Source organism: Armigeres subalbatus, chromosome 2 (assembly GCF_024139115.2).
Source record: "Armigeres subalbatus isolate Guangzhou_Male chromosome 2, GZ_Asu_2, whole genome shotgun sequence".
NCBI lineage: Eukaryota > Metazoa > Arthropoda > Insecta > Diptera > Culicidae > Armigeres > Armigeres subalbatus.
The window spans coordinates 193,261,234-193,275,935 of record NC_085140.1 but is presented as its reverse complement, the minus strand read 5'-3'; the positions used below and the strand labels follow the sequence as shown (position 1 = coordinate 193,275,935).

At 38.2% G+C, this 14,702-nt stretch overlaps 2 protein-coding genes across 2 annotated transcripts in view; one reads left to right on the top strand and one right to left on the bottom strand.

Moving 5' to 3' along the window:
* The window catches only part of LOC134211437 (phosphatidate cytidylyltransferase, photoreceptor-specific-like), an 83,468-nt gene that overhangs the window by 6,814 nt on the left and 61,952 nt on the right, over positions 1-14,702 (bottom strand). The gene's annotated exons all lie outside the window — the stretch shown is intronic.
* Positions 1,457-11,683, top strand: LOC134211435 (cytochrome P450 4C1-like). The gene is made up of 4 exons (XM_062688287.1): positions 1,457-2,034; positions 2,099-2,168; positions 2,228-2,748; positions 10,613-11,683. The coding sequence occupies exons 1-4, from the start codon at positions 1,491-1,493 to the stop codon at positions 10,954-10,956; spliced, it is 1,479 nt and encodes a 492-aa protein (XP_062544271.1). The 5' UTR covers positions 1,457-1,490; the 3' UTR covers positions 10,957-11,683.

Genomic DNA, 14,702 nt, shown 5'->3' with positions numbered 1-14,702 from the left:
AAAATGGACTTATGCAGTTTCTCAAACAAATGATTCAATTATGATCAAAGCGTTTGTCCGATATGACCAATGCATTTCTTAGACATTTGGCATAAAAAATTCCAAAAAGACAATTTGTTTTTTGAAAAAAAAAAATTCCGAGGTAACACTAGATCTTGATTTCAATTTCGAAAAAAATTATCATGTCCCAAAAAGTCATTTTTTTGTTTCGAAGTAACATTAGATCTCGACGTTTTCTAAGAAATTTGGCATCGAAAATAAAAATTCGATTTCGTGATTTTCCTGTTCCGCACCAAACACTACCAGATCTCGACGTTTCATGCATTTCTAAGACATTTGGCATAAAAAAACAGGGATTTCAAAATTTGCCCGTAGATTGAGTCGATTGGTAAATGTATAACACTATGATGGGCCTGAATCATTTGTTTGAAGCAAATCTTACATGGTGGAAAAGGTGGTCGAAAAACCAAAGGCAAAGTGTACGACCCCAAATAATACACTTTAATGGATGCTACACTCGATTATCATTTACCAAAAGCCCTTTGACCCAAATATCTTACGACTCGCTTTATTGTAATTCAGGTTCGATCAAATGTCTATTTGACTAAACGTCTTTTCGACCAAATCGCAGTCAATCAAATGACGAACTATAACAAATTATTTGACTGTAAATTTAAAAAGTTAAAATTACGCATTTACACTGATGCTTATCAAAAGATGTGTTCAAACTAACACAGATACTGCATAATTAATAAAAACGTTAACGATTAGCTCGATTGTACATTCCATTATAAACTTGCTGGATCCCGATACTAATTTACGTACCCTTAACCCCTTAGCAAAGATATAATCTTGTTCATTAATATTCAGTAGCCAGGAAATAGGGCGGCAAGACAAATGGCTAATCGTGCGAAGCGTTTATCGCACCGCAGTTTAAAATACATTTTCATGTCATAAGACCTATCTCCTCTATTGAACAATCTCATCTTTAAAATAACAAAAAAGTGGTTGAGTTAAACAATTGCATTTGGTTGAATTTCGACCGAATGATTTGATGTTTTTACAGCTCAAGTATTCCATGTACTGAAAATCAAGTGACTCGGCGGTAATCGTCTCATAGACAGACCAAAAGCAGACGATTATTCCTTCAATAACTAAGCCGAGTGACTGCATGGATTTGGCCTATGCCAAAATCGATTGCTGCTAATCTTATTGATTTCAGTCATGGACAACGTTACACAAGTTTCAATTAATTACAGCAATAGTTTATACATGACATAGTCACCCTACGGTATACAAAGCAGATTTCGTTTCAATCCAATTCATTCCCATATGCATGGGAATAACGAGACAGGATTAAAGGTAACATCTAACATACAGCCACCTTCTATTACAAGCAAGAACAGATCATCAATGTTCCGGCACAGTTTATATAAAAAAAATCCTAAACCAGACACTTGCCCCATATTTGAAATAGTCTTCGAACAGAAATGGTGCTATCATCGACCGTATTAGCACTTCTCCCAGTGATAGCGCTTCTGGCGCTGTGGTGGAAATTTCGTCGTTTCTATCAAATATCTTCCGAACTGCCGGGGCCCATCAATTATCCGCTGGTCGGTTGCGGTCATCTGTTTTTCGGAAAATCTAACGAGAAACGGTTTGCCATCGTAAATGATTTGACCAGAACGTATCCATCGCCGTGCAGATTTTGGCTCGGCCCCAAACTGTTTGTGTTCATCGATAATGCTGAGGATATTCAAATTGTTTTGAACTCGCCAAATTGCTTGGAAAAGGCTGAACCTTATAGATTCATTAGGAGTGTGAGAGGGCTGTTCACCTCGCCAGTGGATTTATGGAAAGTTCATCGAAAACTGTTATCACCATGTTTCAATAATGCAGGTCTTTTGACAAGTTTTGTGTCAATTTTAAACGAAAAAAGTAAAATACTGGTGCAACGTCTCGAGAAAAGTATTGGAGAAGAATCATACGATGTGTACAACGACATATCCAGATGCACTCTGGATATGATTTGTGGTGAGTGATCAGTATGCACAATGGTTGTTCGTTATGTTTATTCATAAATAATTCTACTCGCCAGCAACTTTTCTGGGAAGCGATTTGAACTTGCAAAGCAACAAAGGCACCAAATTGATTAAAGCTGTTGAACAGTAAATATGATTGCAGATTGAAAGATTGAGTACATTCAAATAAGTTTTATAATTTTCAGTGGTAGTGAATTGATCAACAATCGTTTTTATAATATTTGGCTCCATCCGGAATGGATTTATCGGAGAACAAAACACTTCAGAGAAGAACAGAAGTGTTTTGAACAGTTTTTTGCTCTGCAACGTGAAGTACTGGAACGTAGGAGAAAAGAACGAACTGAAATTACGAATGATAGCCGCGACCAGAAAAAATCTAACATATTTATAGATCAAGTTATACAAATCTCAGAAGAAACAGGAATATTCGACGATACTGACGTGCGCGACGAAATCTGTACCTTGATCGTAGCAGGAAACGAAACCTCAGCACTGAATCTTTCCACGATCATTCTAATGTTAGCGATCCATCAGGAGATTCAAGATGAGGTGCACAACGAAATTGTGAACGTGTTGGAAGGCTGTGATCCAACAATCGAACACCTTGCGAGACTAAAATACACAGAAATGGCAATAAAGGAAGCAATGAGACTGTTTCCTGGTGGACCTGTATTCGGAAGAAAATGCACTGCCCCGACGTGCATATGTATGTAACTATTTTCTAATCGTAATTTGTTTGACTAAACGTGGAATAATAACTCATTCTTCCAAGCAGCCTTCACTTTATACCATTAAATGTGTAAAGACGATCCATAGAAAAATGAATAATGATTCGTAAATAACATCTGATTCTTCCATAAAGCGCTACCATAACACTTTGTTCGCTGAGAAAATTGCATTTCTTCGAAATGCATTTTTTATACAATAATAACAAATTTTCCTAAGTCTGATGTATGTGGCGCAATACGTTTTCACCACAAATGGCTGAAATTTTGGGAATCTAGGTTTGAACAATCTGGCTATCAAATGCTATCAATCGATTTATGGCAACCACTTTCCCCACAGTACTGTGCTGCTCCGAAAATCGTCGGTGGTGGCGTTTGTCCAAATTTTAATCGGCCCTATCCGGGTCGTAGCTGGTGTGAGGCAAGGATGCATTCTATCACCGTTACTGTTCCTCATCGTAATCGATGAGATTCTGGTAGATGCGATTGACCGTGAACCAAACCGCGGGCTTTTATGGCAGCCTATAACCTTGGAGCACCTAAACGACTTCGAATTGGCTGATGACGTTGCACTCCTCGCGCAACGGCGCTCTGATATGCAGAGTAAGCTCAATGACCTTGGCGAGCGCTCCTCCTCGGCAGGTTTAGTCATCAACAAAACCAAATCGTTAGATGTAAACACGGTGACTCCTTCCAGTTTCACAGTAGCCGGGCAACCAGTGGAGAATGTTGAAAGCTTCCAATATCTTGGTAGCCAAATGGCGTCGGACGGCGGTACCAAGATCGACATAGGCACACGGATCAAGAAAGCAAGGGCTGCCTTTGCGAGTTTAAGAAATATTTGGAGAAACAGGTAGATAAGTGAACGCACCAAAATACGAATTTTCAACTGTAACGTGAAATCTGTGCTGTTATACGCTAGCGAAACATGGTGTGTATCAGTAGAGAACACTCAACGGCTGCAGGTGTTTATTAACAGATGCCTGCGGTATATAATTCGGGCCTGGTGGCCTCACAACTGGATCTCAAACAACGAGCTCCATCGTCGTTGTCACCAGAGGCCTGATAGCAACAGAAATTCGGGATCGGAAGTGGGGCTGGGTCGGCCGCACTCTACGTAGAGGCGGAAACGAAATCTGTAAATAAGCATTAGACTGGAACCCAGCGGGACATCGCAGCAGAGGCAGACCCAGAGGCTCATGGCGGCGAAGCCTCAATAAAGAAATAAAAGAAGTCGACCGAAATCTAACCTGGCAACAGGTTAAAGCGATAGCCGGGCAACGCTCAGGATGGAAATCTTTCAAGTCGGCCCTTTGCACCACCGAAGGTGTACAGGATCCGTAAGTAAGATCATTGGGGATTTAGGCGGACATTAATGACTAAAATAAATACTCTCCCTAAACAATAAGAAAATTCCCATAAGAAAATAGAAAATTGCCAATAAAGAAATCAGGGTATGAGCAATAAATAAATATAAAATTTCCACAAATAAAACAAAATTTCCATAAACAATTAAAAATTTTCCACAAAACAAAAACAAATAAGCACTGTTAAGAGCAAAAATTTGCAATTATAAAAGAAGAATTTTCCATAAAAAAAATTAAATGTTCCACGAAAAAAAAATACAAAATTTCCATAAATAAATCAATATTAGCAATAAAAAATAACAAAATTTTCCACAAAATAAATATATTTTTTCCATAAAGAAATAAAAATTTTCCACAAAATAATCAATAAAGAGCAATAAAAAAATAGAAAAAAAACCATAAAGAAATATAAAAAAGCAATAAAACTATGCTTTTTTCCATAGATGATCTCTTCTTTAAAGGCGTTTAAAGTTCATGTAAAATTTCATCAGCTTTATTGCTTTCTTGTATTTTTTTATGGAAATTTTCTTATTTTTAATGCTTTTTATTGATATTTTTTGTGGAAATTTTTATTTTTGAGGAAAAAAAATATTTATTTCGTGGAAAATTTTGTAATTGTTTATTGCTAATATTGATTTATTTATGGAAATTTTGTATTTTCGTGAACATTTTCATTTCTTTATGGAAAATTCTTCTTTTATAATTGCTATTTTTGCTTTAAAAGGGGTTATTTATTTTTGTTTTGTGGAAAGTTCTTAATAGTTTATGGAAATTTTGTTTTATTTGTGGTAATTTTATAATTATTTATTGCTCATACCCTGATTTTTTTATTGGCAATTTCCCAATTGTTTATGGAAAATTTCTAATTTTAAATGGAAATTTTATTTAGCTGCCGACATTAATCGAAAAATCGACTTTCACCAATATTTTTTTTACTATTTTGTTTCGAAAGTAGATACTTAAGATAAGCCAAAAATTTGAAGTCCCTACGAGTAATAGTTTTTGAGATATTAGTTATCAAGTTTGAGAAAAGGTAAAAAACGCGTTTTTTTTTCTGATACGATACCAAGGTTTATATGGTCGAGGTTCAGCCAAAACGCACCAAGCACCATAATATTACTGCTTTTTTCTCATGAACGTATAACAATTGATCCATACATCTTTGAAAAATGATCATATAAAACTATATTTGGCCCAAAAACATCCAATTTAAATTAAAAACCCAGAATAATCCACCTGGCGGTGATGGTGCCTTTCGTGTGTACTATAAAACAAGAAAACACATAAGAGTAAAAAATTAGGAAGGACTCCGCGTCGAATACAACCTGTTGCAAATATACTTAGTATACGCGAAAGGTAAAAATTATGATTCTTAATTTGGTCAAATAATACATAATTTCGTCAATATTATCCATTATTTTGGTAATCTGATCCATAATGCTTGGAAAAAGAGCTCTAAAACTACACTGACAAAAATCCAATCATATCCATTATGTGTGGCACACATAAATTTTGACTATAGCATTTCCCACATAACGGCTATGTGAATTCGCATAGCATATATGTGGAAACACACATAACCGTTATTAACTAATAACCTTTATGTGGATTCTCCTATAGCAAGTGGTTATTAACGCACACATAAAATTTATTTGGAAATTTCTTTAGATTTTTGCCAATAAAAATGTGTGAATTTTTATTAGTGTATATTAATTGATCTACAAAAAAATAAAAATCCATTAACCATATTGCTGAGTCATTAGGCCGAAGGTCATTAGGCCGAATGGCCATTAGGCTGAATGGTCATTTGGCCGAATGAGAACTGGGGAATGAGAAGTGAGTAGTGCGAAGTGAGGGATAAGTAGAACGGAAGAAGAAAAAAGGAAAAAGGCGGAAGAAGTAAGAAAGAAGGAAGAAGAAAGAAGGAAGAAATAAGAAGGAAGAAGGAAGAGGGAAGAAGGAAGAAGGAAGAAGAAAGAAGGAAGAAGGGAGAAGGAAGAAAGAAGAAAGAAGAAAGAAGAAGAAAGAAGGAAGAAGGAAGACGGAAGAAGGAAGAAGGTTCAAAGTTATAAAACTATACTTGACGAAAAAACAACCAAAATTTCGATTCCTTGAAAAAGATCCAATAAGGATCGAAACGTTGGAGAAAAAAAACATATAGTTGTTTTTCATTCACAATATAGACTGAAACGCCAAATAACCACCAAAAAGTACATTGCTAACAGTCGACATAATTCAAACGAAGGAAGAAAGAAGAAGGGATAAGGAAGAAATAAGAAGGAATAAGAAAGAAGGAAGAAGACAGATTGAAGAGGAAAGATGCAAGAAGATAGAAGGAAGAAAGAAGAAAGAAGAAGGAAGAAGGATGAAGTAAGCAGGAAGAACGAAGAACGAAGAAGGAAGAAGGAAGATGGAAGAAGAAAGAAGTAAGAAGGAAGAAGGAAGAAGGAAAAGGAAAGAAAGAACGAAGAAGAAGGAAAAAGGAAGAAGAAAGAAGAAGGAAGAAGGAAAAAGAAAGAAAAAGGAAAAAAGAGGGAAGAAGAAAGAACGAAGAAGAAGGAACGAAGAAGGAATAAGGTAGAAGAAATAACGAAGAAGAAGGAACGAATAAGGAAGAAGGAAGAAGGGAGGAGGAAAAAGGAAGAAGGGAGAAGGAAGAAGGAAGAAGGAAGGAGGAAGAAGGAAAAAGACAGATAGAAGCAGGAAGATGCAAGAAGAGAGAAGGAAGAAGGAAGATAGAAGAAGGACGATACAAGAAGGAAGAAGGAAGCAGGAAGAAGGAATAAAACAGATAGAAGAAGGAAGATGCAAGAAGATAGAAGGAAGAAGGGGTAAGGTGAAGATGGAACTTCTCATTTTCTATTTTTAGTTTCTTTTTCACCACGTTGAAATTGCTCAAATTTGACTTTTTATGGATCAAAATATAGATCATTTTTATGAATGATTTTACAAAGAGTTTTGGATCAATAGAAGAACCTGCCCGATCTCGCTTGGGTTTTTTCGATTAAACGGTCAATCGTTTAGTTGAATGCAGCATCGAACTCAAGGTTGGTTTCTGTTCAAACTTTATGGCTTTTTCAGAGCAAATGAAAACGTTGAATTTCATCTTCTTCTTCATAACTAATGTTGTTATAACTGGCTGAAGACACATTTTTATCGAATTATCTAATTATAACACACGTTGTTTTAAATAACAACCATTGATAGAATTGAGTAATAATTTTGTTATGCATTACTAATCGGGTACCGTGCACGCACCATACTTTGCACAGTTAAGGAAATGGAAAATTTAATCAACTCGTACAACTTATTAAAAGTAGCTATCCGCCTGAAATAGTTTCCATGCTGTAGTATTATTATAACATTATTGCTTGAGAATTAAATTTGGTACAAAAATTTTAAATAAATAGTAAATTGAACTTCAAAGCAGACCTCTTATTATATTATATATTATAACTTTGCGCACATAACTTGGGAAATATCTAACACGAAGCAAGTGTCTATCATACAATTTTTCATTCAAATTTTTATTCGTTCAACTAATACTACTATTACAAATCATGTTCATTCCATTTGTAGGCATATATGAGCATATTTGAGACGAGCTCGGTGGTTTAGTGGCTACCGCTTCTGCCTTATAAGCAGGAGGTCATGGGTTCAATTCCAGGCTCGTCCATTTCCTACTTTGTATTTCTATCTTAGTTCTTTCTGTGTTTCACCAAAACGATTCCTACTGTTATAACCTTCCACACAACACCAACAATTCCAAAACACCCCGCGGCACTTATGAGAGGACGTAAAGTTCTCTGCATCTTTCTTAAGTAGGTGTCCAACTAGGCTGGTCTAACCGGTAGTACCAAAACCGGTAATACCGGTATAATCAGCCTATTTTGAGTACCAAAAATACCGGTATTAGCGACGGAAAATACCGGTATTTTCGGTATTTCAAATTTAGCAGTCATAAAAAATTCACAACAATTGCATGTACGTGCCGTAGTAATTCTATTCCGAGAATTATTTGCTGCAAAAATATGTCTATTCTGAATTCGGAAAAGAACATGTATTGGTGACTGATACCAAGACACGTTGGAATAGCATTCTATCCATGATCAAACTTGAAGCTTCAATCCAAATTCAACTTCAGTGATGATGATTTATTGGCGATAGGTGAAATAATTCAAGCCCTCTAACCTGTTCAAACTGCTATGGAACTACACTACCATGGGTTCTGCACTCTATATAAAACAGACGTAGCGCTCCATTAAAAAAAATAGCGTCTTTGACCAAAGGTAGTACAGACTAAACACTTATCACTTAGCATGAGACAACTGACAGGACGACAGGACGTCTAGACGACTGACGTCGCTAACCGCACGACCACGAGGGCACATTTAATGTTGGAGCAATTATCAAATCAAGCCACAGAAATTATCGCCAACTTATTCGATGATCTAAAAGAACGAATCCAAGAGAGCGATTAGAATACTCCATGTTTTTTTGCTTTTTTCAATAATCCTGCCTTGAAGAAATTGGTTAGAAAAGATTTTGACGTTTTCTCAAAGATAATCAGACGAGATCTTGAAGTGTCTAATCTTTCCAGATGCGATCGTTGTAGAGACTAGCTCGTAAAGAGACTGCAGCAGAGCAGAACAAAACACTTACTTTGCCGGTAGAATTCTTGAAAGCAAACCGTTAAAAAATGCTCCTACTATGAATCTGAAGGGATTAAGGGCAAGTATTTGACAATGATTTTTTACGCTCTTGGCACGATTCGTCTATCTTCGAGTGAACCAGAGAGGGCATTTTCAATAGCTTTTCAACAATATCCGAGGCGGATTGGATTTGTCAATAAATATTGTTTTTCACCCAAAAGCCCAAATCATTGATTTTTTATACTTCTGAAATTTTCACAAATACCGGTATTTTACCGGTATTACCGGTATTGACTCCACCAAATACCGAATACCGGTTTTTGTAAAAAATGGTCAATACCGACCACCCTATGTCTAACTAACCATCCTTCCCCTTCCTCAGCATTTGCAAGGACGTTGCCAGGACAGATCTCGACTTATTGCATTGCTTCCATCTAAGAGGTAGTGATTAGTCCCAAATTATTATCTGTGGTAACGGATGAAAGTGATGCCTACTCTCGTACAACAGTCTTGGCTTGTATTACCTAAGAATTTGTGCGAATTGCTCAATGCTAATGCAATGCTAATATATGAGCATATTTGAGAAAATGAGGATGCCCGGCATTATTTTCTCATGATTCGACAAACTTAGTATGTTTTCACGTCTGTTGTTGTATGTACAGCCTCATTTATGTTCATTGACCACAGTTAACAAAAGTTCTTTTTTTGTGCAAAACCTTTTCCGATGAGGTATATCATAAATGTTGAAAATATCAAAGAAATACGAGTTGTGCGCAAAATTTGGCACACTGTATTGAAAAATGGTTCCTAACATTGCGCATAATATATTTAAACAAAAAATATAAATAACTAACCAAATTCTCATTAGATGGCTATAATTATTGGATCCATGTGTAATCAGATATCACCGAATGTAAAAAAAATAAAAAAAATACAGTGAGATTGATTTTGTATTACGGGCAGTCTGCGTTAGCGGCACGGAGGAGCTTTACACACACAAATTTCTCAACATTATTCAAACCTCCAACATTCCATTGTAAGATTCTAATCTTTTTAAAATCTCCAATGGAAGCATTGGTGTTGAATTCCTTAACGCTGTCATGGAACATATTTCTTATATTATTCACTGCTATGAAATTTCACAAAAAAGACGATCAAACGATCAAAAAAAAAACAAAAAAAGCGATCAATTTAATGTTTTCTTGAAGGACTCGAGATCATTTGAACCTCTTATGAAATTGAAGGTAACCACTTTTCGAGTCCCATCGAAGGGAAAGTGGTTACCTCCAATACATTTTTCAAATCAATATCTTCCACATAATGTACATATTCACATATGAGTTTTCAGAACATTGTAAAATAGATATTGCCGTTTTTTTCAGGCCATATAAATTGAACATTAAGTTCCTTTTGCATTCCTGGCATTCCTTTCAATAATTTAACTGTTAACTCATCATCTTATAAGATATATGGCCATATATGGCAACTGATTATTATATAGGGGGACTGTTTCGTTTTCCATCTCACTGTACATATATTCATCTCATAGCAAAACAGATAAATACAGCACCAAACTTGTCGCTTCTTTTTGCTAAAATGCGTGCTCACTGCAGAAAAAATCACAAAAATAAATAACAAATCAAATACCTTTTCATTTCTTTGTTTTTGATGGGATGGAAATGCGAGCTGTGAGATGAAGTGACGAATTCAAAAATTCAATTTTGTGTGCAAAGTTCTCAGAACCAATACATCTGGCGTTCAGTCAAACAAATGGTCTTGCAGTTCATCTGTTTCATAACACTCATTCGATTATTTCCCAATTCCAGCGAAATCTGTCATTCCAGAAGGGACCAACATTATTCTGGGAATCTACAACGTGCACCGAAATCCGAAGCACTGGGGAACCAACGTGGATTCCTTTGACCCGGATCGCTTCCTCCCAGAGAGGGTTGCCGAGCGGCACCCTTACGCGTTCCTTCCATTCAGCGCTGGATTACGCAACTGCGTGGGTCACAAGTACGCTATCATGGATATGAAGATAATACTATGCTATTTGTTGCGCTCGTACCGGTTCCGCTCGCCCCTGAAAATGGACGAGTTGCAGCTCACAATGAGTGTCACACTGAAGATCACGAACAGACAAGTGGCGATCGAACGAAGAGGCGAGTAGCGGTTCTATGGGAAGAGATACCACTTAGCAATTAAACATGAACCTAACATGTAATTTGTGGGAAATAAATTAAGGGATCGCGCTTGTTAGAGCACAGTTACTGGGAAATATATGTATTAAAACGTTTGATTCTATGCCTGATATTGCTAATATAAAGTTCTTAATATTGTGATTTTATTCACACACCGTTTCTGAAAACTTCAGTGGAATCACGTGAAACATTATCAAAACACTTAATACGAGTATCGTATGCGTTTGCTACTGATGATGATAATATACCCTTCCTTCACTTCCTCAAAAGTATTACGCAATTCAGCGATAGCACCACATTACATTGCTTGTTTCATCATCTATTTAGTCGTGAGAATAGTGAAGCGTGCCACTTGATAATAATGCAACAATTGTACAAATAATTTTAACAAATATGAACAGCACAATGGGAACGAGCTACAACTATAAAAGAAGAAGAACTGGTACGATATTACAACTAGCTCAATTACTATCCGTGAGCATTATAAACCGGGTGTAATTCAAAACTGACTAGGCTGTCCTTAAATGCGTGTATGTACAATGTAGGTCTTCTTCTTCTTATAGGCATTACATCCCCACACTGGGACAGAGCCGCCTCGCAGCTTAGTGTTCATTGAGCACTTTAACAGTTATTAACTGCGAGGTTTCTAAGCCAGGTTACCATTTTTGTATTCATATATCATGTTTTTTTTTACACAATTTACTATCAAGGACAATGATACTTATTCAGTTCTTGTAGAATTAAATACAGAGTGTTATGCTGAAAATCGCGAGAATATTAGAGTTTATTAGGCAAAGATATTAGCATTCTACTGGAGTGTAGTAGGGGTGAATTTATTTCTTTTCAAAGGTAAAAGAAACGAAATTAGCTCAAACCCCACATCAGAGAAATGCTAATAATTTAGCCGGGCAAACTCTAATCTTCTCGCAGTTTTCTGCATAACATTCTGTATTAAATTCTCCAAGATCTAAATGAATATCATAGTTCTTCTTCGTAAGTTATGCCGTCCATCTGTAATTCACTGTTTTTGGATGTTTCTGTATACATTTTTGCATATAAACTTCCAACGAGTTGAGCATCGCCCAAACGTTGACCGATTTGGCTGGAATTTTGTCCAGAGCATCAGGGCATCAAATAGAACCGAGTAAGAGGGCGGCCCATCGAAAAAATTGAAAAAAAGTTTTTTCCATACTAATTTGAGCCACCCTAATCATGAGGCTAACACGATGATACTGTTATGCCCAGGGAAATCGAGACAATTTCCAATCCGAAAATTGCCTAGACCGGCACCGGGAATCGAACCCAGCCACCCTCAGCATGGTTTTGCTTTGTAGCCGCGCGTCTAAGCGCACGGATAAAGAGGGTGCCGTAGTAGGGCTATGTAGGACTATTAAATACAAATAGGAACCCAGGAAAAATAGGATTGATATTAAGTTAGTGCGAAACTTCCGAAGCGATCAGTCGATTTCTCTCGAGCAAGCGTGTTTCGGAAGACACACATAGACTATTTCCTACGTTTATATATCGGTTTGTCTCTCGTTATAGTAAGTGCTATCTCGATCATCGCGCCGTCGTAGTCGCGATGCCGCGCCGCGAAAACACGTTTCGCGTTGACTACTCGCAGTTTCCAAAGTTGCTTTCCCATGAGGACATTCACAAATTTGTCGTGAAGGAACTTGGTCTTACACGAGAAAATGTGCTCTTGTTGCAACCAAGCAGGCGGCTTGGTTGTACCTTCGTCGAGGTTAATACCCTTCAACTAGCCGAAACGATTGTATCGCAACACGACAACAAACATGAATTTGTATTTGACGGGAAGAGCTTCAAGCTTCGTATTACAATGGAAGACGGAGCCGTAGAGGTTCGGCTATTCGACCTTTCAAATGACGTTTCAAACGATCAAATCGCGGAGTACCTCTCAGAATACGGTGATGTTCTCTCCGTTTGTGATCTCCTATGGGACGAACGATCAGCTTTCGGCGGAGTCAAGACTGGTGTGCGTATTGCACGAATGGTTGTAAAGAAAAACATTCCTTCTCTCGTGTCTATCCTTGGAGAAGAGACGGCGGTTAGTTACAAGGGGCAGCGGCAGACGTGTTTACACTGCCAAGAATTTGTACATGTGGGTATTCCATGTGTACAAAACAAAAAAACTGCTCGTGCAAAAATTGGCAGCTGATCAGTCATACGCAAGCGTTGCGAAACAGCTAGCTATGGCGAAACAATCGGCAAAGCCGAACCTCCCTCCACCACCGGAGCGAAACGAACATCCAAACACGTCGCGTCGCCCAGATGCGAAACAAATCTTAGAGACAAAAACTGTTCCAGCAATACAGCAAAAAAAGGTGATGGCTCCTCCGGCTATCCTTCCTGGCTATCAGAAAACGACAGCACCTCAAGCTACCATCCACCTGTCTTCGCTTCCTATCTCGATTGGTGACAAGACTGACGGTAACGATACCGATAATTCTCTAGCATCGCAACACTCGCATACCAACCGACGAACTCGTAGCCAGCGCTCACCTCCTGGAAAGAAAATCCGTCACAATGAAACAAGCATCAACAACAGCCGAGCCTCCGGGGAAGAGACAAAACAGTAATGGAGTACACCAGCATCAATATCGCAACAATCAACATCAACACAATCACCAATACAACGAAAATAAATGCCCTCAACACGTTCGCTAGAACCGCCGATCTGGACATCATCTTTCTGCAAGAAGTGGAAAACGACCGGCTAACGCTCGCTGGATACAATGTTATTTGCAACGTGGACCAAACAAGAAGAGGAACTGCCATTGCTCTCAAAGAGCACATCAAATATTCTCATGTGGAGAGAAGCCTCGACGGAAGACTAATTGCTCTACGAATCCACAACACCACGCTTTGCAATGTATATGCACCTTCAGGTTCGGTTCACCGTGCCGCCCCAGGAAGCCTTTTGCAACAATACCATTGCATATTATCTACGCCCTCAAACCGATCACATTATCATGGGCGGTGACTTCAATTGCGTTATTCGGCAATGCGATGCAACCGGGAACAACTCCAGCCCCGCTCTCAAAGCCACCGTTCAGCAACTACGGCTGCTTGATGTGTGGCCCCTGCTACGATCGAGAGAAAATGGTTTCACCTACATCAGTCACAATTCATCGTCCAGACTTGATCGGCTCTATGTGAGTACCGGGCTTCGCGAACAACTGAGAGAAACAGCTGTTCATGTCAGCTGCTTCTCGGATCACAAGGCTCTTACGGTGAGGATGTGTATTCCCCTTCCCGAAAGAGCCCCCGGCCGAGGATTCTGGTCGCTTCGTCCCCACGTTCTCACTGACGAGAATATAAACGAGTTCCAAACACGATGGCAATATTGGACACGATATCGTCGCAACTACCAATCTTGGATGGAATGGTGGTTATACTTTGCTAAAGCAAAAATCAAATCCTTCTTTAGATGGAAATCGAATGCTGTCTTCGAAAACTTCCATCGTGAACATCAGCGACTATACACCCAACTGCGGCAAGCGTACGATGAATACCACAACAATCGTGCCATGCTAACCACCATCAACCGAGTGAAAGCTCAAATGCTCTCGCATCAGCGGAGATTTTCCGAAATGTTCGTCCGGATAAACGAAACGTTCGTAGCCGGAGAACCCCTATCGACATACCAGCTGGGAGAACGGACCCGGAAAAGAACGATCATCGATAAAGTTCG